The sequence below is a fragment of the Gallus gallus genome, chromosome 5 (genome assembly GCF_016699485.2).
Source record: "Gallus gallus isolate bGalGal1 chromosome 5, bGalGal1.mat.broiler.GRCg7b, whole genome shotgun sequence".
NCBI classification, from domain to species: domain Eukaryota; kingdom Metazoa; phylum Chordata; class Aves; order Galliformes; family Phasianidae; genus Gallus; species Gallus gallus.
Genome location: NC_052536.1, coordinates 35,827,256 through 35,854,411, shown reverse-complemented (window position 1 = coordinate 35,854,411; position 27,156 = coordinate 35,827,256). Strand labels below are relative to the sequence as shown.

The 27,156-nt window shown below is 37.4% G+C and overlaps 1 protein-coding gene across 19 annotated transcripts in view; it reads left to right on the top strand.

Annotated features, from left to right (window-relative positions):
- RALGAPA1 (Ral GTPase activating protein catalytic alpha subunit 1) overlaps positions 1–27,156 on the top strand; it is a 112,676-nt gene that overhangs the window by 330 nt on the left and 85,190 nt on the right. For all 19 annotated transcript variants that reach the window (XR_005860044.2, NM_001277454.3, NM_001277453.3 and 16 more), the window contains exons 2-13: positions 11,784–11,894; positions 12,350–12,399; positions 13,449–13,506; positions 14,129–14,172; positions 15,354–15,531; positions 16,652–16,767; positions 16,982–17,120; positions 22,232–22,440; positions 22,830–23,069; positions 25,012–25,203; positions 25,704–25,841; positions 26,841–26,989. Coding sequence is in view for 18 of the 19 variants with exons in the window: in NM_001277454.3 (NP_001264383.1) it covers positions 11,784–11,894; positions 12,350–12,399; positions 13,449–13,506; positions 14,129–14,172; positions 15,354–15,531; positions 16,652–16,767; positions 16,982–17,120; positions 22,232–22,440; positions 22,830–23,069; positions 25,012–25,203; positions 25,704–25,841; positions 26,841–26,989 (1,624 nt within the window). In the remaining variant the exon portion in view is untranslated. The remainder of the gene's footprint in view (positions 1–11,783; positions 11,895–12,349; positions 12,400–13,448; positions 13,507–14,128; positions 14,173–15,353; positions 15,532–16,651; positions 16,768–16,981; positions 17,121–22,231; positions 22,441–22,829; positions 23,070–25,011; positions 25,204–25,703; positions 25,842–26,840; positions 26,990–27,156) is intronic.

Here is a 27,156-nt window from a genome sequence, read left to right as displayed (position 1 = left end):
GCCGGCGGGGAGGGGGAACGGGAGCGGGCGGGCGGGCGGGCGGGGCAGCGGGGGGCTCTGATCCCCGGTCCCGGCAGAGGAAGAACCGAACCGAGGCGCGGCGGGGAGGCGGCGTGGGCCCGCGTTTCGCCGGGAGACCCGGCCCGGCCTCGGCTCGCTGCGGCGCTGGGGCGTGCCGCCGGGGCTCCGGGCGCCGCGCTGCACCGAGGACCCGCAGCTCCTCCGCGTCTGAGGGAGGGACTCGTGTGGCTGCTGCGGAGGGGGAGAAACTGCTGGGTTTCTTAAGCTTGATGCTCTGTAGTGCCGCATTAACGTGTGTGTAGTCGGTGTGTTTGTGTGGAAGTGGCAGCCGGGAACGTCTCTGAGTTCCCGAGCCATTTTCCCTCGCTGTTCATCTTCGTGTGTGTTCCCGAGGTGAGAGCTGCAGCGGTAAGTGCTGCCCAGCGTCTGTGTAGACAGGCGTTCGTACAGCATTTAGACGTTTCTGGTTTGCAGGGTGATCAAGGAGGGGACATAAGCACCACGGTGCTGTTCAGACAGCTGCTTCACCTGACCGGTGCATTCTGCAATGTGGTTATATGCAATGATTGCCTAATGGAAGAACCGGAGTTCCCTTCTGAAACATCTGCCCGATGACTGTGTAGAAATCTAAGTCCTTGTCATCAGACGGTCCTTGATAACAGAAGTTTGCTCTCCAACGTGTTTTGGGTCTTCAGCAAGTGTGTGGATTGTTTCTGATAGTTAATAAGCGTATGAGCAGAACTCATATGAGAACAAGAGCAACACATTCCGTATTTAGAGCTGAGTACTGAATAGATTGGGGTTCTGCCTACAGTCTGGGGGTATTTTAAGTAGCTTGTGCTCAGCCTCCAAAAGTGGGTTCTTTCTTTTCAAAGGAAAACAATTCTTCAACCCTTTTTTTGTTATGTCATTTGAAGGAACAGCTGTTCTCACCCAGTGGCAACTGCTGCTTGCATGATTGATTTTCTGCAACATAATTATTCTGTGTTTTGTAGCAGTGTAACTTTGTAGCTTGCTATCCCTGACCCTTCAGTAGTCAAAAGTATCCTCTTCCCTCCTTCTGAATCTCAGAACTTTTCCACGCTACCTGTGCTCAGCCAATTGTGGCTTATTTTATGTTGATTTATATTTATTTTTTTTTCTGCTTAATCAATCAGTCGAAGAAATGTAAGAGGGAAGATTATTACAAAGAAACTAAGCATGGTTCTGAATTAGGTTTCCTTGCTGCTGTGGGTTTACTCAGGAAGGTGGTACACCCGGTAAAGTACATTGAACACTTCTAGTTTGCTTTCCTCTTAAAAACATTGTATTTGGCTGATATTTTCTGTTCTGTTCTGGATCTCCTGTTTCTGTCTCTCATCTTTTATTTACAAGATTTTTCATTCAGCTTTGTTAATACTTACATGTATTTGGTAAGAGTCAAGCCGTGAGCTCTTTGTCAAGCAAATGCTCTTATCTAATCTAAGGCTTCTGCTTACTGACTGTAGGACAGATGAAATCTGCTGGGGCATGTTCTGGTGTGGTGGCCATTCCCCTTTTTCCACTGCACATGCGTGTATCTCAGTTGTTGAAGCATAGCACCCACGTATCCTTTCTCTAAGTTTGGGAGCATACTCTGTACGTGTACAGCCGTGTGTGTGTAAGGAAGGGTGTGACCCTGCTCTTGAGCTTCTCTTGTATCCATCTACAAGATTCTGTTGTTAAACAGATAGAGCTAGATCCATAAGGTTTGAAATCAAGGTGTTTGGGGAGCAAGGAGGCACTTTTCTTATTCATACACTGGTGTGAAAGACATACAGTGCAGGTTATTTCAAGTCCAGCTACTGCTCTGATCACATCTTTGCCTTATTCCTTACATCTCTCCTCTCCCTTAACTGGCTTTCAAAGCATGTGCCATTTCTTCTCCTGCTGTTTCTGTGACTAGTCTGCTGAACCACATTAAAAACAAGTGATGTGCCCATGTGAGGCAGACTACTGCCTGAGGTGGCTTTGCATGCAGATACCATTCTGCAGCTTGAGTGGTGTAATGCTGCATTTTCCTGTTTGTCTTTTTTCTTGTCTTTTTTTTTCCCCCCACTGACCATTCCTCCGTATGTAATAATCAGGGTGTTTCCATGTGCTTCAGCAGAGCCAGGCTAGTTGCTGCCAGCAGAGTATCTCAGGGAGATGGTGGTAGAGTCTGTTCAGCATCTTTATTCATGAAAGTGGTTTGTCTTGGTTATTGCTCTTAAGCCCTGCATGTTGGAGACTAAAAGACCATTAAGAAGAGAATTCTCTGCTGTTTCATATCCAGCAGAGGGAGAGTAGTGTTTCTTATTTAAAAGCTTAAAATCCTTTCAGTAGGCCTGCAAGGTCAATTGGACCAGAGTTAATGTTATTGCTGTACTCTTCCAGTGTTTGGTTCAGTGGCAATAAACTGAAACATGGCCATTGGATTCATGGTGAAGACTTTCTGGGAGGAAAGGGAGTGCTAGTTCATCTTTTTATCTGGGCACCTAAAGCACCCATTCTCCACTAAGACCTTATCAAATAATGAAATAGGCATGAAAGGAGACAGTGCTCACGGATTATTGATAGGATATGGATGCCTCATCTCTAGAGGCATTCAAGGCCAGGCTGGATGGGGCCCAGGGCAGGCTGGTCTGGTTGTTGGCAACACTGCCAATGGCAGGGGGTTGGAACTAGATGACCTCTAAGATCCCTTCCAACTTAAGTCATTCTATGAGTCTATTAGCCAAAGAGGAGAAATTAAAACAAGCAAACAAAAGAATCTCATTATGGTGAAATACTGACGGATGGATCCTGCAAAGCAATGGTGCAAGTCAGGCATCATCTAAAAATAATTAAGCTGATATAATGTGGTTGTTAGCTATGACCAGAAGAGGCAGAACAGTTTCAGAGAGTGGATAGCACAAAAACAGATGACTTTTATTTTTAAAAAATTAAGAATATTACACATTAGATGGAATTATTTAAATGTCTTTACAAGATAACTTAGAATGCAGTGAGTTGCATCATTTCTAGAAAAAAATACTTAGTCATTATTGTCAATCCAGTTTAAATTTAGTAAAAAATGCAAATCAGCCTGTGGAAAAAAATATAGAAAATGGTCTTATAAAACCGTAGTGTGCTATTATCTGAAAATACCAACTTTACTTACTGCTGTAGTTTGTACAGAGAATTTAGAGATGAAAGTGACACAGATAAGGATAAAGCTTTCATATGGAAAGAAATTTTTGGCGTCCCTTCTTGGAGGGGCAGGAAAAGCATGTAAACATACATGAAAAAGACAAGAAAGTGAAGCCTCTTAAGAGCCACCAAATCTGAAGTTCTGGTAGGAGACTTTTGGTGTGGGGATCCTTGAGTGTTGGACTGTCAATCAGGTATGGGTATATCTGCTCTTTGCCACTTAAGTCTAGTATCCCGTCTCTGAGTGGTTCTCTGCCATGGCTCAGTATGGCTCTGTTGATGGAATTCAGACTCCTTCAGAGAAATTTAGGTGACTATTGAATAATTTATTATATTACTTCTTAAAATGAGTGTAATAGATGACCAATTTATGCATTTCACAGGCATTAGGTCCATTGGGAGACCTCCAAGTAGCAATAAATATTGTTATTGCCAAGAAATCCTGTGAAATATTGGAAAAAGCTTGAAGCCATATCCCGAGACATATCAGTCCATGAGTGAGAGTACTCTGCTTTTCTCTGTTTCGCAGCTGCAATTTATTTCTTGAAACAGCTTGAACTATCTCCTTTAAGAGAATTGTTTCTTTTAAGGTGGATTGGTTTCTTCCTATAGTGAACTGTTTGTGCTTTTTTTTTTTCTTTTTCCCAACTCACTCCAGTTCTTTGAAGTACCTTGAAATCATTCGGTCTTCTAATGCCATCTCTGTCAGTATCCGATTTTTGTCTTTTTTTTTTTTTAAGTGAACTATTCTTCTGTCTCCTTTCTATACACTGGAAAGGCTGTAGCATTTGTGCTTACTGTGAGCTACTTTGGTGGTAAGTGCATATCAATCTTGAGCAGGAATGCAGACAGGGATTCTCCTCCAATCCGTGGATGTGGCTCAGCAGTGTCAGAAGTGGGGTCCTGCTGTTGAGGACAGCTGCCAGCTGCAGCTGGTGCAGATGTGATCACTGGGATGTGGCTAACAGATGGCAGTGAAGGCGCATAGCACACCTTAAGGAGTTAGGTGTTGACTTTGGAATGAAGTTTGTAATTTTACTGGAAAATATGCATCTATATCAGTCCCCAGTGTTTTAGTAGCTAAGTGCGATCTTTATGATTGTGAAGGGGAGGTACTATAGAAATAATATTGCTTTGTTCTTACAGCTAGCATTGCACTGTTTAATAAGACCTCAGCATCAAACCTTTACCTCAGGATTAAGGAAAAAGAGTATTTTGTTTCTCACAAATAAAATTATTTGCATCTGATATCTTAAAAATGCATTACTTCTATCTCTGGATCCATAGAAACAAAGTAACGCATAATGCTAAGAGAGGAGAGTATTTGAAGTGTGGATTTCTTTTAATTACTTTCTTTTGTTTTCAGTGGTCAGTTAGTGTTCGACATCCCGTGTAAGTGAGCTTTTGAAAGGGAGAAGTTGAGCAGTACGGTGCAGGATGAGGCACTCTGTGTTCAACATCCATTTTGATATATTGCTTAATATTAAACAATATGCTTAAAGATTGCACTTATCAAAAGAGATTTTAATTTAAGAAATGTATTTGGCTGGCAGTCAGCCCTAATGCCTCAGCTGGATAAAATTCACTGGTGTTGCACGTCAGCAACATAGTTTGCTGTAATATCTCTTCTGTACTATAAGAAATGAAAAATGTTTGATTGCTGTTGCAGAGGAGGGCTGTTGGAAAGCTGCAAACAGAAATAGCTGCCTGGAATTTCCGCTGGAGATAACTGTTCCAGAAGTTTCTGTGGATGTGCAGTGCTGTGTTATTTTTGGCATGGGTTGTATGTATTTTTTTTTTTATTTCCCTCTCCTGGTAACTCTAACTGCAGAGGACATGTCACCAGCAGTATTCGTGGCTTTGGCTGCAGGCTGAGCACAGTTTAAGGCGCCTGAGTAGGTGTTCTGTCAGTCTGACTTAAACCCGAAACCGTTCCATTCTCTTCTGGCCATCAGAGAAGGGGGAAGAATTGTTTTGCTTTAGGATTTTGGCTCGTGTTCCATGTGACTTGCAGACAGCAGTGCTGGTCAGTACTGCTAGCCTGTAAGGCTATGGCTGGAATGGGATCAAAGTCCCAGGCTAGACAAAGGGACAGCTCTAGCTGCTTGGACTTGAAGGGGAGGTCAGTTGTGGATTTAGTTGTGGCAGTTCAGAATGGAAGTAAGTGCATTGCTATGGGAGTGTTTGAAGTTGCTTAAATAAAAGCCTGACTTCTGGAACACACGTGAGTTGTTATGGGAGTAGTTTTATAATGCTCGTCAGTGTTGTAACCCCTCTGGAGTCTGCTGGCAAGCTGAAGCAGCCAGGCTGGAGAGCTGTCAGCTGCTCTGCTCATTCCTACAGTTAACTAATGGTGATATTTGGTAGCAGTTTGTATGTAGATGAAGGTCATGCTGTTAACGTACTTAATCATTCACATTTATTTTTTCCCATGCTCATTTGCCTCTAAAAGGTGCTCATGATCTGAAGTTCAGACTTGTCCAGTGCAAAATTGAAGTCCATTAAAAAATTCCTGAAGTGTGTTCTTATTTTTTCAGTACCAGAAACCTCAGGGATGTTTTCTTTGACAATATTACATAAAAATAACAATAATAATTGTCTTGGCTAGTTATTGGTGATCCAAAACAATAAAGCTAAGGTAAAAACCTTGTTTAATAGAAGTACACTTGTAGCACGCTGCTGGAAATGGTGTGGCTTATTATATCTTCTCTTTTTTCCACTTTTTGTCAGTCTGTTAAATATCCCAGAACCATTGGTTGGTTCCGAATGTTTCCTACTTTTTAAATGATGTGGCTTTATATTCCATGGGCTGTCCATGTATAAACTGATTCTCTGTATTGCTTTGCTAAAAAGCAGCAGTTAGATTTTTCTACCCTGAGGAATTAAAACTAATTTCTGTTTGCTGTTTTCCTTATATGCTAAGTTTTAGGAAACTTCAAAACATTTTGCTTCCTAAAGTCACCAATTCATTATGAGAATCAGTACACAAAATTTAGCCTGCAGTGGACCCTGGATTTACAGAAAAGAGCTGTAAGTCTGGCCATCCTCTCAGTCGTTGTTTGCTGCAATTGTACTGCTATTAGATTTTTGGGTGAGAATGAGGGAAAGTGAGGAAGAAGCCACCGAGTCTCTGGGTAATGCTTTTGTTACGCTATCTGCTGTATACATGCAATTAAATCCTGAAACACTTACAATCAAATGTAAAGCTAACCACAATCTGATTGAGAATGGTGTTGATTATTCCAAGAACTGCTATGGTAAATTTCTGTGCTGTGTGTAAATGGTGAATGTTCACATTCTCTTCAGAAAAAGTTCATGTCTTTCTGAGATCTGCATGGGTTTTCTGTTGTTCTGACTTTAAGTCCAGCATGCAGATTGTTTACTGTTGAAGTTCTGTCATGTGCAGAAAATGAAGATTTACGTACTTGATAACGTTTTAATCTCATACAGAGGCAATGTTCTGAACAGTAGTATGCATTTCTCTTGCAAATTCACTCATAAACTTATAACACGTACTGTGGACTACTGTGTAATAATTTTTACTGTAATCTGTAGAAAACAAAATGGAGAAAGAGTTGTTTATGCTAAAAATTAAAGCTCACAGAGGTCACCCTCTGGGGTGGGATGGATTGGGGCATTATGTGTGTAAACTTGGAAACTTTCCAGAATTGTACAGGCTCACCTAAGCACAAGTTTAAATGTACAGTAAAAGTCTACTGCCTTTTCTGCTTCATATTTTACATCTGATAAAATGATGCCTTGTTGTGTTTCGTGGGGTTTTTTTTAAGCTCTTCTGCACTGTAATTCTAAGTATGATGCGCTGTTGAAATAGAATCCTTCAAATGTGTAACATTAATGGATATTTTTATTAAAATACTGGAGTACTTACGTGACTACAAATTATTCCTGGTTACAGAGGGGTGTACTGATAATTAAGCTGTAAGTAAAACCATGGAGCAACATCTAAAGCAGAGTTTTAGCAGAATTAGGCTTGGAATCTGATTTTTCTGAAGTTATGCATACCTTACTGGGGTATTGGGAAAGGTGGTAACCTTTTGCAAAGTTTTTGAACAAGTAACTTGCAAAAGAGTTGGCCATTTGAAAAGACACAAAAACAAGTTCTTTAAAGAAGAATTGACAGCAAATGAGTGAAAGTAGTTCCTAAAAATATCATCACATGTAAGCACAGAAGTTGATACAGTTTTGTTTTAGTGTATTCTTTTATTTAGTCCTTCTGTGCTGCAGCTCTAGTCTATAAGATGGGGAGTAGTAGAACTTCAAGTTTCAATCGCTTTAATGGAAATACAAATTCCAGTTTATTGGGTATTTGGCTATCCTTGTAGTGAGGTTCATACAAATATCTTGGATATAATCTTCCATTTTAAGTTTGGTTCTCTGTGTCATGCATCAAAATAGAACAAAAATCCATGAACAGAATACAACTTCTGCAATTTCAGCCAGAAAAACCAACTTACCTTCTTAATGCTGGGCCTAGAGAAAACAAAAGCCACATTCATAGAAGCTTAGTAGGAAGGAAGGACAGAGGAGGGGAAGGAAGGACAGAGGAGGTGTCGTTTCTGTGCTGAAATGCAACTTTCTCCCTTAAAAAACAAAACAAACAAAAAAACCCCACAAAAACAAGAAACGAACAAAAAACCCAAACAAATAAAAAGGAACCACAGAACACAGTTAATGCGGAGATCAGATTTGTATCAATTTTCAGGTCATAGAGATGTAGTGAGGAAAACTGAGCAATCAAAAAAAATCCATGCTTACTCTTACTGTGATGTATGAAGAAACAGCATTTTCTTGTCAGAACTTCTGTGAATGAAGATGCAAATCCGGATTGCAGTGTATTAAAACTATTTTTTGTACGTCTAAGCTTTGGGTTTTTACATTCTTGGAATACGGAAATAGGTGTTGTCCTGTTTTTCCTTTCCTGTTCTGGTAAACTTTTCTATTTTAAATGGTGCCAGATCTATTTTTGAGTTGTCTTTTTTTTTTTTTTCCCCCATCTGGGCATGAGTACTGAGAACACAAGGAAGGAACGCATTACTTTGTGTTAGTTGCATGAAGCTGTGGTGAGAGAATGCAAAGTTCTTTTGTTTAAAAGTATATAAATTTTCAATGAAAGAGGAAAGCTTGTTTCTGTAATCCCACAAGGTTACATCTCTCTTAGAAAGGCAGGAAAGTTTTAAGTAGCCAAAGCAGACAAGCAGCTTCCTGCCAATTCCCAGTTCAAGGCTGCATGAAAAGGACATGCATACGCTTCTTGTAGAGGAAATGGTTTCTATCTCTTTGTAGAGCATTCAAGATACCTTGGGAGATCATGGAGAAAGACGAATCAATTCCTTAGAGTTGAAGAAAATGGTTTAAGGTGATGGAACTGAAAATCTTTATCTTTAATTGATCACAAAGATAATGATAAACTGAATCTTTTAGGAACACTTTTGTTCAGAAAAATGATCAGCTTTTAAATTAGGGGAAGTATAGTAGAATATCTCTAGAAGTTGGATAAATTCAAGTGATGTGCGTGCAATGCATTTTTGTTCTGGTAATGAGGGAGAGCAGTAGTCTGTCTCTCGATGCATGGTGTAGCCATACAGACTGGTATAGGGGCAGCTGTGAATGGGGTGATAACAGGTCACCAGACAAGGTCAAAATCTTCTGAAATCTGCATCACTATCTCCATACTGTACCTGATTATTCTTTCCTTAGTCCTCCTCCTTGCTGGGGTTCTTGGTGCAGGTGTGCATAATACATTCCAAATTTCTTTCACTAATGCAAGGTTCCAGATTTCTGGGTCAGCAATGTATTAAATCACTGAAGGCGCTGTTTGGTGACGAGCAGAAGCTGTCTTTTATTGTAGGTGGCAAACAGTGACCTCTCAGCTGTACAAGCGCATTTTCCCTCCCTTTAAAATTTTCAAGAACTTTTGTGTGTGTGCATTATTTGCAGGTAATGACTGAACAAAGTTCATATTAAATAAAATGTTCTTTCTTTATTTTCTTGCGTCCTAAAGCAATAGCACTTACTGCAAGCACTCAGTGCTTACTACCTGTGTGAATTCCAAAAACTTATTTGTCTATGCTGTCGAGGAAATGAGGGTGAGATGCATTTGGTAGAAAAGTTGCAACTTTTAAGCAGCTTTTGACTTACATTATCCTCCTCCAAGGCATGGGTGTATTTGGGAGGTAAGCTTCTGGAGGTACTGTTCAGGTGTTAATGGTAACAATGCAGGTCAAGCAGTGCTCCTATTGTTTTTGTCTGAGGTGACTGACGCCTACTTACATGGTAATTAAACAGATAAATACCAAATAAGTAGAATGGAATGTCATCTGTATTTCTTCAGAGAACAGAGTAATGGCAAAGAGCTTTACCATAGTGCCAGTTGTACCTATTGGAGTGTCACTGCAGTAACTGGGGAAATGAAAATTGACTGTTCAATTGGTTACGTAGGCAAGTCTAATTTTTCTCCTGATGAGTCAAGGGAGCTGCTAAAATTATGAACTGTTGTGCTAAGATTCAATTTGAAAGAGGAGTTTTTTGCCTGAGTTTACCCATGCCTGGGTGAAGACTGTTTATTTTGGGAGATGAAACAGTGTGCGTACAAAAACACAGCTGGTTAACTGCTTCTGATCCATTTTTAGAATCTAGTACTGTTTTCTTCCATTCTTTCACATTAGGTCACGTCAGGTCTACCGTTTGCCTCATTTCTTTGTGTATTTCCCATGCAATAGTAAAATAAGATGGAAAGATTATCTACCACCGTATCCACTTTTCTGAATATCTCAATCATTCTTTTCATTTCCCCTTCGCTTCTGTCTCAAAACCTGTTGAATTCATTTCTAATGTGTTTTCATGCCTGTCCAGAGCTCTGGAATTCTGCCCCATAAGTGGAAGTGGATATAGTGATTGTCCTGAGCTCATAGCTCAGTTTCTTGGCACGTTGCCCTGACCCTCTTTGAATCAAGGTTCACTTTGTTTAAAATGGAAGTAGTTTTTGCTGTCCTTCAATACTTAAGACTACGCAATAGCAGTTATGCTGCTGATTGATAAAAGATGATGTGATCTGTAAAACTGGAGGTTTGGTAATCTTGTAGAAGGTCAGGTACACACTTTATCTACCTGGACTGCTAAGGTTATTGCTAGCTGAGCTGCCTTGCTTGTAGAGTCAGTCTTAGTTTTTGGTACAGCACTATCTTCTTTGAGAGCACTGAGTCCACCACACTGGTTATGGAAGACATGGGCAGAATGTCTTTCTTAAGGTACTGCAGAAATTCAACATGTAATAGAAAATTTCATGGCAAGAGTTGTGACAAAATTGAGTTGGCAGTACTTCAGAAATAGAACTTAAGATACACTGTGCTTTTGGCCATCTTTGCTTTTCTTTTTTGGGGGGGGAAGGGGAAAGGGTTTATGTATCCTGTCATGCAGATTAAGATTGACATTCAGAAAGGGTTTTAAAAACAGATCCCATAGAAAATTAGGAAGGGACTTAGAAGAACTACAGTTAATAATGCTGTCTCAGTGTGTAGAACTGGTAAACGTAATGGTGAGGGCTATAAAGCATCTGTATACATTTTGATTGCTCTTACTTGCATTGTTCTATTGTTGTTATTCCACATCAGTATTTTGAAGAGAAAGCATTTTACCTTTTTAAACTCTGCCTCGCTGTTGCCACATGCTTCCTGACTATTCTCCTGTGCACCTACTTTTTCTAGTCTTCTGTTAAACATCTGAGCAGGGAGTGCCTTTTCTTCAGTGTATTTATTGATATTTGAAATAATTATACCAACTGGTTTAAAACTAACCTAGATAAATCTTCATATTGTTTTAATTGAAGATTTGCACAAAATTGTCTGGGGGGATTTTGGAAGAGAGCCCAGAAACTTTCCTGTTTACACAGGGGAAAGCAGGAAAGCACACCCTTTCTACCCTCACCACAGCATTTCAACCTCAGAGATATCCAGAGTTACCAGCATCTCATCTCCAGAGCTACCACAGTCAAAGGAGCCTGGGGCAATGAATGAGGCTGGCATGTCTGAAGCTTGGGAGGGAAGGAGGGGGAGCAGCAGTGGAAATCAAGAGCTGCCATTTGCTTCCTCCTAAAATGTTTCTCTAAAGAGTAGAGGTGGTCCTTGCTTACTGTCCTCCCTCTAAGCTTAGTTGTGTCTGGTAGTTGCTGCTGATAACAGTGGATGACAGAGATGGTCTTTCTGTTGTACGGGCTGGAAGCAGTAGGGTAGCTTTATTTCTAGTGAATTATCAATTAAACTAGGATTCATCTGTACAGGGCTAGCCTTCATTGGAATTCTGATTCTCTCCTGGGCTTTGTGGATGCTGCTGCCATGCATGCATATGTGGAAGGAGGTGCTGCTTCCTGTTTTAAATTTTGGTGGGCACTTGGTATTTAATTTCATTAGCTTTACCTTAAAAGAATGGAAACTTCAGGAATTTCTTTACCAATAATTACTTCTTATTTTAATTCTCCTCTTCTGACTACAGGATAACGGTATACTGGAGGTGACTGATATTAGAGAAAATGAAAATCTTCTGTTTTTGTTTTTCAGAGAATGCAGAGTCAATTGATCTCAAACAGTTTTTTGATCTACATTTCTCACATATATATTATGTGTTCTTTGAAAACTTTGTGACTATTGAAGTAGGTCTGAAACAAAAAGGTGAGTATTTCAAATAGAATGATTTTTTTGTCTTTGTGCTTCTGTGAATATTAGGGATGCAGGAATATGTATAAACACTAACACGGCGAATAAAGGCGGAGTAATTAAATATGCCTGCAGTGGGGATTGAGGAAGGAGAGTTTATTCTCTCATGGCTGTTATTGGAATTTTGAAAAATGGAAATTCTTCAGATGTTAGGCTTTTTGTGTTCTGCAGAATCATCGGAAGCTTTACTTCATAAGGTGGTGTGTAACTTAATCTCTGCCAGCTGCTGATGCAATAATAGAAAGTTATACAAACTGTAGCCATTATAAACTATAACAAAAGAAAATATTCTTTTTATTTGCAGAAGGATTGCAAAATAGTTATTGATTGTAGAAGTGCATGTTTTTGTACGTCTAAGAATCTTCTTCAGTGTTCTTTAAATTCTGCTTTGGTATCTTAATTTCCTCTAGGTCACAAGTCTCAGAGAGAAGAATTAGATTCTATTCTTTTTATTTTTGAGGTAAGATAACTTCAGTATTCCTTAATACATTTTTGGCTTTGAATTAAGTCCTGTTGAATAGTAACAGTAGCTATCCTTCAGTCCCCTAGAAATATGCTTTATGCTGAACTGCATAACACCCTTTTCCTTTAGCTTAGAGTTGACCTGAATTTTTTCAGAAAGGTGTCTTAATTGGAGAAAACATTTTATGCATATGTTCCCAAGTTTTTGGTGGTGATGGTTATTATGGCTGCAGAACCAGTTTACACAGATTCCTTTTATATTTTGGTTTTCAAAGTAGCATTTTACAATATCCTCACCAAAAGCATTGCTTCACTTCCTTGATATGACTTAGAATCTATCTGAATTAAATCAGACTGCTTCTGATGAGAGATCATAGTTTAGAAATAACTTAGAATGTCACGTTTTTGCCTTTTTTGTTTGATCAAAATTTCTACTTATGTCATCAGGAATTTTCTTTTTAAGAATATTCAAAATAGAAAGTTGCTGAATGCTCATCATGTGGTTGAACACAGATTCAAGAAATTTTTTGTTGTTGGGTTTTTTATTTGTTTGACTGTGAGGTACATCACTGCTTGAAACTGTAGGGTTAGCTGGATAGGAGAGAGTGAATCTGAAAGGAGCTGTTTGATTTGTTCATTGGTGGTTGCATGAGGGTTAGTTGGTGAGCTGTGCTTTGAAAGCCTAATACAACTGTTGTGAATGAGACCAACTGAGGCAGATGCTCATCCCATTTCATTCCCTGTGCTGTAAACGGTAATATCCAGTGAAGAGTCAGTGAAGCTAGATAAACTGCAGCAACATCTGAAATCTACAGGTTGTGCCAGACGGTGTGTTAGAGCCTTTGGGCTTTTTAGCTTTAGGAGTGGGATTCTGTGGAAAGGACAAGTAATGTTTCCAGGGAAAGCAGAGAAGATTTCCAGGGAAATTTTCTAAAGTAACCTTTTGGTAACTGATCTATGGCCTTTGTGAGAGTGCTCTTTAGTCTTCTGAATATGATATCTGCAACATAGATCTGTGGGTTCTGTTTTTGATTTTTGTTTTTGTAGAAAATATTGCAACTCCTTCCAGAAAGGATTCATCAGAGATGGCAATTTCATAGTATTGGTAAGTTATTTATCTTTTTGCTTTTTTTTAACCTTTTTTTTTTTTTTTTTATCAGTGGCTGTTTAGGAGTTTGTGCTACTGATTTCATAAAATTTTAAGTGCCATAGCAGGGAATAAGGTCTTGAAACATTAGCAAGGTAGGGAAGGGAAAAAATAGATGGGGGAGGAGATAAATGAAACAACAAAATGCAACAAAAGATACTCTTCTACCTGAGAATTCAGAAATGTAACAGTGTTTGAGAAAGAACAAGGGCAAGTGGACAGCTGCGCTGTAAACTAATTTTCCAATTTTCATATAGTAATAGATGGAAAAAACGGGGGAAGATCTGTATTTGTAAATGGGTAACTGACTTTACTCATATTATTGATATAAGAATCATTTATGTTCAGTGTACACCTCCCTTGAAGTCCTCTAAGAAAGCTGTTCTATGTCACAAGGAAGCTGTGAGAGGTGATCTTTTTTTCCTTCTGGCATTGAGAGAGTTGCCTGAAGGTAACAAGCTCACCAAGATTAAAATGGAGGTTGCCAAGGACTTGTTTAAAAGATGCTATCAAGTCTGACCGAGAACTCCAACATCTTCTTAACAAAGAAATTAAGAAAAAAAATATTTTTTCTTTTCAGGGTTGATTTTAAAGAAGCTTCTTCATACTGGAAATTCATTAAAGGTATTGGAAAAAGTTGCATGCTATTTAATTTTGTCTCAAATATTTTAAAATAAGAACATATAGGTGAATTTTTATGGAAAAATCATAGTAGTGAGAATCAGATTATGACTTATGTGTCATGAAGTAATCACTTCTAGTCAATATTTTCATTTCAGCTGAACTGTTGACAGTAGTAATGTGCTTAAATAGGATAGCTATTTTAAGAATGTGTGCAAATAACTGAAGATTTTTGTATTAAAGCAGGAGTAAGCCTAAATTGTTCGTTGCTGAGGTTCTGATTGTCTTAGAGAATTAACTAGGTCAAAGACACTAGTGGGTAGTAAAATAACAGTGGTTGACCATGTGGTTTTGGTACAGCAGTAAGCAGCTGTTCCACTTCTCTGTAAACCATCTTCAAGCTCTTTCTGTAAACCATCTTTTGGTCCTGAAGTCCTCCAGTGGGAAAGCCAGGAGAAAGACTATGCTGGGGCTCTATCCCATTACTTGAAGAAGGAATGAGAAAGGGTTGAAGGAGTATAACTATCTAAAGGGTGGTTGTCAAGGGGATAGGCCAGGCTCTTTTCAGTGCTGCCCAGTGACAGGACAAGGAACAACAGGCAAAAACTGGAATGCAGGAAGTTCCATGTGAACATGAGAATAAAGTTCTTTACTTTGAGGACGACAGCAGTGGAACAAGTTGCCCAGAGACGCTGTGAAGTCTGCTTCCCTGGAGATATTAAAAACCTGCCTGAACACTTTCCTGTGCAACCTACTTAAGGAAATTTGCTTTAGGAGGGGGTTGGACTAGATGATCTCCTGGGGTCCCTTCCAACTCCCACAATTATGTGATTCTGTGAGTTCTGCTACAGCAAAAAGCTTGCTCTGCTATTACAATTCACAAACATATTTTGAGATCTTATGATATTACTTATTTTCTTAAAAATTCAGATGGCATCTCACACTATTCAAGCAAGTAGGTGTGTATTGGTTTTCTTCCTCTTCTTTCAGGGAAAGCACTGTGAAAGAGATTCTGTGGGGCTTGCATTTCTGCAGGACCTGCAGATTGCTAGCTTGTCTTTGCTGATGGTTACACTGACTGTTATTATCTATTCCACACCTCTCTCTTTCCTCCTCCCTCTAGGATGTACAGAATTGCTTTGGTCCAAGTTAACTTGTTCCCTTGTTCTGTTTTCTCATTTCAGATACGTCGAGAGGGTGTGCGTCTCTTTCTGCTGTGGCTGCAAGCACTTCAGAATAACTGTAGTAAAGAACAACTATGGATGTTTTCTTGCTTAATTCCTGGATTTTCATCACCACAATCCGAATATGGTCCCCGAACACTAGATAATCTCATTAACCCTCCTCTTAACGTTCAAGAAAGTAAGTAATTTGGTAAAATTACTCCTTTTTTTTTTTCCACGCAATTGATACGGTAAGAAATTTTTTTTTAAAGCCAGGATCACTGTCTTCCCTAATTGATAGACTATAGAGATAACTTTCTCTTATGATTGTTTTTGTGGCAAATAAATCTTCAGCTGTTCACTCCAGCAGTAAGTATCAGTTAATTGTAGCTTTGGGGAAAATTCTTACTTCATAATTCAGTGCATATACCTTTTGTAGGAATTCAGATTTATCCATGAATTGGAATTGAGTGGTCTTGTGTGCAAACTGTGTATTTTGCTTGCAAATTGTGTATTCAGGCAAATGTGAATAAGAAACTAAGCACTTCATTCCTCTGAGCAGAAAGTGCTGTTGCCTTTTTCCCCACCTCCACCTAGCGCTTTAGAGCTGACACAAGCATTGCTTATAGGAGCAAACAGAGTCTTCTTGGTTGGTAGTTAAATTTACAGAAAGAGAGCTGACTCCAGCTGCAGAATTTCCTGACAGGTTAGCTCTGGAGATGTAAGTTACTTTAAGCCCTGTTTTGAAGTTATCTCATGTATGCAGACACAAGAAAGAATGAAACAATCCAACTGTGTAGGCAGAATAGAATTGCAGAGTAGAAAGAGTGAAACACAATCATCTTACTGCAGGACCAGGAGAAAAATAACACCTATCTAGCTTCACTTTCAAGGCAAAGGATGTATAAAACTAAAACTTTATTTGATGTAACTGATGAATTGCTAGATGAAGAAAATGTAGATATAAATAAAGCGTTGGCATTTGTGAAACACAAACACTATGTTCTTCGTTATTTGCATAAATTTCAAAATACTGATTATGCCCTTTGAAAAAATTGGATCTTAGCAGGTAAATTCCAAGGTGCCTAAGGAGAATTTAATTCTCTCCTGTATTTTTAGTTATGTAAGAAATGATTTGTATGATGATTTATTGGCTAAAACTTACTAAATTTCGTTAATGTGTATTTGGTTTGGCTTGCCTGTACCTTTCTGTTTACAGCTGTACATTTCTACTTTCATGACTTGGTAGATATTTATACAGAAGTCATATAAATGTAGATCTGATTTTTTTTATTATTATTATTAATATTCTATGATAGCTCAAGTGACTATAGAGGAAATCACTCCACTTGTTCCTCCTCAATCTGGAGATAAAGGACAAGAAGACTTAACAAGCTATTTCTTGGAAGCGCTTTTGAAATACATAGTAATTCAGGTATGTTCTGTAGCTTTCAAGCAAATAAACATGAAACAACTAACATCTGTTTGTTCAACAGAAAGAAAAAAAACACTGTTAGCACTCTGTATACTGCAAATGTATATAAAAATGATATTGTTTCATGGAAATAATGTATAAAGAGGCAATTTCATCAGTCATCTTTCTGTTCTAGATGTTTACTTAATTTAAATTATTTTCTTTTGTTTTTAAGGTTAAGAGTTTAGAATGGAAGAACAAAGAAAACCAGGAAAAGGGATTTTCATTTTTATTCTCAAATTTTAAGAAATATTATTTACCTTCTATTTTCCCAAACATCTGTAAGGAGACCAGCTTATATAACCCTATACTTGGTAAGTCTATACAACTGATGATGTAATTAATCATCACATTTCCTCTAACAAAGAATGTGGCAAAGCAGTTTCTTGCTTGAGTTATACTTCAGAGAATGTTCTTTATGCTCAGTATTTCTTATGAAGGGGCACGTTTTGGCTTCTGTCTCATGGTTTTCAATTATCTGTGGAAGCATTTGATAATCAGGTAAATTAAATGTTGTAAAACAGTTCTTTAATGTGACCTCTATTGTCATGCTCAGAAGAGAAACTAATTATGTTAAGACAAGAGAAGGTCTGCTCTTTGGAGATGCTGACTATCTATACAGGATATGTACAGATAAAGGAACATATCTGGATCATACTGTGCTTGTTCAAGAGTTCAGTCAGGGTAAAGTTATTTATATTTTTGCATCAGCTGTACTTTTGTCATGAGCTTGCATTAGGAGGAAGAAGGTAGGTTTTAACAATCTTTAAAACAGACCTTGCTAAAATGTATCTTTCCATATAAAAAACTGGAATTCTAGGTGTTTACTTAGCAAATCCAACTAGAATTTTGTTTAGAGGTTTTTAGCTCTAGTTTTTAGCAACTAGAATGTTGCTTTCATATCCTGACTTTGGTATCTCAGGTTTATATCCACCTACACACAAACTGTAAGCAAACAAAGCAATATAATCTAGTCAGGCTTCTAGATACCATATCATTGCTGGAATAATATCTACGCAGCACCACTCCTCTTGGCTGTTGATGCAGCATCTCATAAGGATTAATAGTAATCTCTCCAGCCACAATTCCATATTCTAAAATCAAGCTGTGGGGAAGCATGCTGAAAAGGTCTTTCTTGCTACCTGTCCATGTGTGGATTATGGCTTTCTACAGAGATACATGTTTTAAAACCTGGGATAGGTGTTCCTACAAACGGTGAACCTTCTCATGTAGGGGAAAAGGAACAGTATAAATCCAGTCATGAGCAATTTTGGAACAAGAATTGTGTGAAGATACTGAAGAGCTTCACTGCTGAAATCGCTGCAAGTGCTGCTGCTTTGAGGTCATGGAAGAAGACACGTGGAAACCATATTTCTTTCTATGGAGGTCTTGACCAATTCTTCCATGGAAGTACTACTGTAGTCCTTTCTTTTCCTGTGAACCATAAACAAGAAGCTTGCAAGGCCCTGAGACAATGGGAAAGAAGAAAAAATTAACACAGATCTCCAAAACTGCTGTCAGTGCCTTAAACTGTGCAAAGTCAGAAGCAGTCTGGGGAAGAGTACAGTAACAGAGGCAACAGAAACACTGGTAAGTGGAATAGAAATTTCCCTTTCTGAAATTCTTCTCTGGCGTTCCTCCCCCCACCCTAATTGAAAACAATCCTCTACTTGCCTGTTATGAACAAAATTGACAAGTCATTTAGGCAGAAAACAGCAAAAGCTTGGACACTGAGCATGCTGATAAAAACACATGGTTTTCTGCTACTAGCTTTATGTTTAATTTAGGAAAAGTCATGAGGTTACAAATGAAAACAGTAGTTTTACTAAGCAAGCATTAGTTCTTAGTCTTTATTGGAGATGATGTATTGAGTAGTGATTTTCTTAAGCAAGATTTTCAGATGTGTATCAGTTACAGTAATGCGTATTCAGTTACAAGAAGCTAACGTGCCTCCTCAAATTCTTGGAGTCTCACAGGCTTAGAATAGGAGTACAGCAGAGGAGTAGAATTGTTTCAAATGTCTTTTAACATCTATTCATATTCTGCAAGATGTTCTTTGGAATATGGATTTCACAGTCATTGTTGCTTCCATCATACCTACCTATTCCATTTCTAAACCATTTAGAAGAGTTTATTCATTTACAGGTAAACCAGAAAGTAGTCTGTCCCATAGCTCTCTGTGCTCCTTATAGCCTTAAAATGTAAGCATGGTCAAATCTGCAAGTGACCACCATTTTTTTTTTTTTTCCCCCTGGTCTTTTCATTTTCTGCCGCATGTAAAACTTGTCCTCTTGGCATAAGCTCACACTGCATTCCCAGAGTGGAAGGGAGAAACTAAACAAAACAAAGGAAAAACGGGAAGTTGGGGAAAGGAATATTTTCTTGTATTATTTTAGTCAATTTAGTAAGCTTCTGATTTGCTTCTGTTTTAGGTCTGTGCCCTTACATGAAGCTCTCATGAATACTTTGAAGACTGGCAGAAGTGTGAAAATGCAAGAAATAACTGACAGAGCATGCATTTGAGAAACAGCTGCAGTACATAATATAGTTGAGAGGAATACATAGAGAGAGGCTTTTCTGGGAAGATACTGTGAAATTACAGGAGACTGTGTACTGCAAAGATGTGTTTACTGCACGAGTACTGGTGTTTTCAAAAGGGTGAAACAGCTATCCAGGTGCTATTACTGCATAGGTAGAATTGTAGCCTTCACCTTCTACTGAATGCGGTAGATGTCAGAGGACCGATTTTTCTGCATTATTAAATATTGCACTACCAGGCACATCATTTTTTCACAGGCTGTGCAGTAACACATGCTGCAGTTAAAGATGTATAATTTTTTTTTAGATGTTCTTCTTAAGTTGCTGCTTTCTGCAAAATGAGAATGGTATACTTTTCTGTATTTCTTATATATAATAATATATAAATAAAAACTTTCTAAGCTGTTTAAAAGCATTCTGTGCATTTGTAACTTATTCTTACATGGATGGTATACAAGAGTCATGCAGTTCCCTCTAAAAATACTGCTTCCGTTAAAAGTACTGGATGTAATCTTAAAGTATGTTTTGTATACATTCCTCAGTTAAGTAGTGTTGTATTGAGATTATCACTGGTTTTGTATGTGTCTCTTGGGAGGAAATTGAGATGCATCAACTTGGATATTCTCAGTGCTGGTGCTGGATGTTGTCTTGTGTATTTGTAATATTAACAGGGAAACCTTTGCCCCAGGTTGGCTGTAAACTTCAAGCATCTCTAAGTTCATATGTCTATTGTAAGTTAATCAGCTATTATCTAGGCAGTTATTACATTGCTGCTGTCTGGATTTATTATTCCTGGTTTAATGGCACCATATATAATCCAAAAGAAGTAATACTATATCTCCAAAAAGCTGTTGGCCCAACATTAGGAAGATACGGATGGGGAACAACTTTACATTTTCTAATGTGGCTACTTTACATCTTCTTGAATCCTAGCACTAGTATTTTTGAACTGCCTTTTGCCTACTAAAGGTTATAAAACTATGGAACATATCTTAAGTGTCCAATGCATCTCTCTCCTTATCTGAATAGGATTATCATTTTCTGGTTTTTCTCTTTTGGGCAGGATGTGGGATTTTGTCTTTTGGGCAGGATCTGGTATCTCCGGATAAAACTGTTACACTGAAATACCAGCAGTAAGATGTGCTTTGACAGCACCTGTTGTCTTCAGTCCTTAGCTGTATTTTCATTGACTCTGTATCAGAGCAGATCTCCTCCTTGCCTTTCTACACTGCAGAAGTGAAGTTGGCACACCATTCCAACAGAAATGCCATTCACATCCAGAAGTCTTGTAGTAGCTTCTGACTGTTGATTTTTATATAGCACTGTTCTGTACCCCGTATCGGCTTGTGAGACCTTGACATCACATTTTTGCAGTATTGAGCTAGCTATAGATATATCTGGAATTTAACTGGGCTGTTGATACATGAGCTTGCAGGAGGGTATGTTATGCACCATCTAAAAACAAACTGTTCTCCCCTCCTGCACCCCCCAGCACATTTTTAGATTTTTGTAACATTTTTACTGTAGTTGTGGATATCATCTAAGTTGAGTTAGTAAGAAATGTCACTCCCTTTCTTTTTTCTTTTTTTTTTTTTTCCAGTTAGATTCATGAGTACCAATGACACTGTCAGCATGTTTGTCACTGCAAGAGTTGAGAACCAGGACATGGGAATTTTAGGTTATAAACCCTGAATTAGTCAAAGTTCCTTCAGAGTAGGATTGTAATCGCATGGGGCATCCTTCGTTGCATTCCTTACAAGCTAGTGGGGGAGTCAGTACCACCTCTAGGAATCAGCTTTCAACTAAGTCATACGAAGGTGCATGTGCCCTTGCTCTGGCAGCAAAGTCCAGCAAAACTGTACAATGGTAATGTGGTATTAGATGAAGCTGTGAGACTTAAAGTGCTTAGGAGCAGGATTGCCCACTGTCGTATTATTCATCTTTCACCTATTCCAGGACCAACAGTCCATTCTTATTGCAGCTGCATATAAAATATGATTTGGAATTAAGGCTCTCTTGTAGCAGCCATGGTTAGATGTTAGGATTGGCATCAGTAAACAACTGTTGACCTTTATTGCTAACTATATTGCTTAACTGTGGTTCGTTGCAGAAAAACAAATATTTCTGGGTTTCCATTAGGAAATGTGATGGTGCATTGCTTCTGAACTGCATCTGTTCGCCTAGTACATTTGGTAGTAGGGAGTTAAGTGGCTTACAAGGCTCTTAAATGTCCATAGATTTGTTATGAGTCACAGATAAATTGTTGCTTAGTAACTTAGCTGTAAACACTTCTTAAGAATTTTTTAAAAAACGACAATACCATCATTATATGTGAACATTATTTTCTTGTATAGGATGCATTCTGGTCTAGTTAATGATTATTTTCCTACTTAGAACTCATTTGTACTTTTCAGTGCAAGTGTGAAGTAGTTATGCTCTTGGGTGAGTTTACCAAGGTTTCTCTTCAAACGTTAATTTTAGCATGTAAATTAAAAATAAGGCTGAAAACATGAACAGGCTGCAAATGGTTTTAAAATTTAAGCAAGGCTATAAGGCCATACAACAAATGACTTCCAGATGAAAATTAAAGGTTTTGGAATAGCAAAAACTTGTTGCTGTCTGTTGCATTATAAATACATTTTCACTCCAGGAGGAAATTATAGCCTTTTGAATCCTTATGTCTAGTTTTGGGATTATCTATATTGTGGCCATTTCAGCACAACTTGGAATGTGTTGTTCAGCAGTGAATATGAAGAAGCAGCATCTCTGAACATTCATGTGTATTGGTCACAGTTTTAAGATTTCTTACATAGAGAATCATAGAATGGCTTCGGATAAACAGCGCTTTCTCTTTGCATGTTTTTTAAAATGTTGTTTTTCCTTACAGATATACCACAGATGAGACCAAAGCCACACTATGTAATGGTTAAGAAAGATGCTGAAACCAATGAGGCAATATATTGCACAAAGGAACCTTTTATTAAGGCTCGTGTCATTGTCATTCGGTGGTTGGTGTCTTTCTGGCTTGAGCCAAAACCCCATGCAGGACCTCACATTCCTGGGATGGAAGGTGAAAATGTGCCAAAGAATATTCAGGTAAAGCCAAATACAGAACGTTTTCTTGTTTTTATGTTTTCACTTACTAGTATTGCCAACCACATGCAATCTTTTGATCATTATAGTTAATGAAGAATTGAAAAAGGGAATTTCTAAAAAAAAAATTCTGCTCATGAATTCAGTTTAGAAGGAGTCATGGTAGTTCTTTTTTGTTTTTGTTTTTTTTTTGTTTTTTTTTATAATCTGCTAAATATTTGTGTTTTAATCAAGTAGAGGTAAAAAGCTTTGAAATGCAATAAATTTTATATTTGTTCTTTTTCATGAGTTCTCTGTACTGTTTTAAAGTGTACTTCTGTGTGATTTAAATTGTGCCATTCAAATTATATTACTAAAATGTGCTGTGTGTACTCCCTAAATTTTTCTTTCAGAGAGCAGCTGCTAGCATGGCTTCAAGAGAAGACAGCAAAAATGACAACACTGACAAGCAGGATAGAAATGCAGAGCCAGAACAATCACATTCTAATACAAGTACTTTAACAGAGAGAGAACCAAGTTCTTCTAGCCTCTGCAGTATTGATGAAGAACATTTAACTGATATTGAAATTGTCCGCAAAGTCTTTTCTTCTAAAAGAAGTAATGTTAATTTTCTAACTGAGATTTTTCGACAGGTAAAAAAACCTTCCTTAGAATACAAAAGCAATAGAACTACACTATAAGTGATTGTTATGTCATATTTTTTTTAAGTGTATTTGCTGACCAGAACGTTATAAAAATGTACTTTTTTTTTTTTGTTATTTTGCCTTTAAAATTTAAGAATTAGAAGATATTTCAGAATCTTTCCTTCTTATGTAGAATGTCTCTGGACCCTGCTTTTTCTAATTCTATTTCTTTGATAACCAGCTTGAGAGAATTTAGCTTGGACTTTACAGTTCGACAGGAATGTTTTATTTCTTCAGCCCCGTAGCTGTTATAACTCACAACCAAACTTAAATATAAGCCTGCTTTAGGAGTCTGCAGCTGTTCAAGATCTGTTTTAGCAGCAGTCAAATGACCTTACCTTGACAGTGTTCTCCAGAAAAGTGAGACAGATGGCTACAGAAGGTAACAGATTCTGCTTGTAACTCTACTGCAACCAGATGCATAAGCTGAACATACTCAAAATAGTTTTTTATAGCTGGAACTTTACTAGACAAATTTAAACTAAGAGTATATACCAGAATATCAAATCTTTCTTTGTAATACGAAGATACACAGCTTTGAGTTCAAACCGAGGCAATTAATGGAAGATACACTTTCTTTATGCCCTATGGCATAGACTTAAAGGTGAAAAGGTTTTTCCTAATAATATTTAAGAAAAATTTCTAACTTTCAGTTGAAATGCTAATAGATTTCTTTAAAGAACACGAAACTAAATATCAAAAACCTCCAGTATTTCTGGATGAAATTGATATTCTTGAATGAGGTGAATGTCAGAAGCTTAACAACATCCAATGTGTTGAAGAAATTGGACACATTAATGAAGAAAATGGCAGTTACCATATGGTAACTGCTGCTCGGGGATTGATAGTCTGAGACATTGAATGTAAATTCTAAATTAATAGAACTATTAGAACTCCTCCCTTTTTTTTTCCCACAATTATTTTTAGTGTGATATTCATATTACACATCCATTTCTGGAGAGAGAACATCTTGTTTGTGTCAAATGGGTACTCCTTGAAGGCATAATCAGTGAGTTTTCAACATTCACACTGTAGACTCCACAAAGCTATGTGCTTGTGTAGTTTATCTGTTATTTTTTTTTAATACTGTTTGGTCATTATGGCCTTTGATAAATGTACTTAAAATTGGTTGAAACCTGACTGATATTAACAGTTTCTAATCCCTGACTACTCATTACAGGCACAGCAGTTACATAAAACATCCTGGAGAGGGCAGAAATCAGCCATCACACTGGCTCTCAAATGCATGATTTTTGAAAACAATAATTCTGAAGTCTTTTCAGTAAATCAGTAGTCTTAAGGCTACTACTCTGAATCTCTTTTAGATAAAAGTAATTATATGTGACTATGAGTAATGAATGTTGCTTGCATTTTTATTAGACATTTAGAACTGATTTAATTCTACTCTTTCAAGTGCTCTAAATGGAAGGTATTGTAGAAGAAACTTTTACTCATTTGTTTTGCATGCTTTTGATGAGTATTTAGGCTTTAATTCCAGCAGTCCACACATGGAATAGATCCACCTGTGCAGATTCTCATGTCTATCTCTTTTGCCAAGAAGTTTTCAAGTTTTCTTGATAAAGCATTTTCTTTATCACCTGTCTGCACACTTTCACATTGCAGATGAAGAAAGTGAGCAAACATTTAGGCTTGTGAGAAATTTGCTAGTTAAGATCCTACAGTGGTTGTACTTTTTTTTCTCTTATCCCTTAGAGCTTGTCTATTATAAAGCACTGCTTAAGTGAGTTTGAAGTTTGTCTTGATGCTTCTTTACTTCATACGCTTTGCACCAAAAAATGTTCAACTCTAGATGTGGCTTGAAGCCATATCATTTTAGCAATTTTTCAAGTATTGTAACTGGGTTTTTGTTGGTTTCTTTTTCTACTCCCAGGCATTTCTGTTGCCAATTTGTGAAGCAGCTGCCATGAGGAAAGTGGTAAAGGTATATCAGGAATGGATTCAGCAAGAAGATAAGCCTTTATTTATGAAAGAACCTGAAGAAGTAACGCAGTGTGCAACTGTAGATTGTGATGAAAATGTTGTAGACCGCAATTCATCGGAGAAAGCAAAAGAAAGAGAAGAGGTAAAATATTGTTGACTGCTATTTCTGCATCTTTTGCATAGTAGACAGAGGCTGAGACCACGTGGCTTACTCAACAGACTGTATTTGGTTTAGCTTGATGTTAAAGCATCTGCTGGGGGAATGAAGCAATTGTAATTAAACAGCGAGTATATGAGCTACCAATTTGCTCCATTATCTGTAATTTTTTAATGTGTTTAGTTCAATTTTTAAAAAATCATAAAGTTTTATAAACTGGTTTCAAGATATGGTTTGTATGGTAATAAAGCATGCAAGCTTTCAGCTGAATACAAATTATATACAAAAGAAAGGGTGATGAAAATAGCAAGTATTTAACCAGATACTTGAAAATAATTCCTAAAAGTCTCTTAAAACATGATGTTGTCTTTAAGATACGTGTTAAACTTCTGTCTACTATTTGTTATTACATACTTTTTCTTTAATGTAAAACAAAAATACCTGTCAGAAATCAATGTGAACTTTAAGGGCAAAATATTTTTCAGGAAAAAGCTATGAACTCCAGTCATGTTCGGAACTCAAACTGGGCAAGAAATGGCTGTTACCAAGAGACTTTGCATAAGCTATCTGAGATTGATACTGAAGAGCAAAATGTGCGAGCTGGAATGCAGTCAGTATTACAGGTATGAAATAGACTTGATATTTAATTTTCATCCTAGTAGTAAAACTCATGATATCAGTACATAAAGAGTGGAATATAGTATTCTTACAAAGGAATCCCATTCTCTCTTTCAAAGCATCTCTGAATTTTACTAATTGTTTTTGGTACAATCAGGAGTTTTCAGGGTTTTTGAAATGCATTTCTGATTATGTAAAATTGTATGCATTTTATGTATAGTATGTACATGTACAAACTCACAGAATTGTGTGCATAACTTCAACCTTCATAACATTCTTCTATCTGGAAGAAAACAGATTCTAAACAAAACAGATAGCCATTTACTACTCTGTTGTTTGCACTTATAACATAAATGACCATCCTAATTAAGATTTCTGCAGCTTGAAAGATATCCTAAAAAAGGATTTCCTGTAATGCTGTACGCTGTTAAATATAAAAATAAACTTAGTAACTTCAATGAATTTTATATTATGCTCTGAGCATACAGACTTGAATTCCCTTAACTCCAGCATGTACTTTGGCAAGCTTCCTGATGTACATATCTAGGAAGTGGTATTTGTGAACAATCAATCTTGACAGCAGCTAATTGTGGTAGCATTTATAGTTTATATGGGACTATTTCAAGTAGTTTAGCATGTGTTACACTAGTCAGTTGCTGGCTTGCAGGGGAACTTCTATGCTTAAAGAAGCAGTAGACTTCTTTACTGGCACATTTGTCCATTATATTAAATAATTGGATTGAGTAATTTACCATACCATATATCTAGGAGAACAAAGATATACAAATATGTTTTATAGAAAAAGAAACATTAAAATTAATAAGGCTTGTAGTTTTATTGTAAAATCAAACTTACTTGCATTTAAATATATACTTCTGAGTGTATATGCAGCTGATTTTGTTAATGATGGATTTTGTCTTGATTGCTATTAACAGAATTGTTGAAAATATCAAAGTGCTTCAAGCTCATTACGTCTATTTTTTTAAATTTTTTTTTACCTGCAGGTTTTTATAATAAATTCTTCAAACATATTTTTTCTCGAACCTGCAAATGAAATTAAAACTCTGTTGGATGAACACACTGATATGTGTAAACGGATTCTTAATATCTACCGTCACATGGTAGTTCAAGTTACTATGGACAAGAAGACTTGGTAAAATGCTGATGTTTTTATCCTAAATTATTATTTCATAAGATAAATGTGAAAGTGTTTTTGGTAGTAAACACAGCAGGATGGTACTGACTGTATGAGTCATTTTCTCTAAATCAATCAATACACAAGCTATAACATCACCAGCAATTTGCTGTAGCAGAATTGGT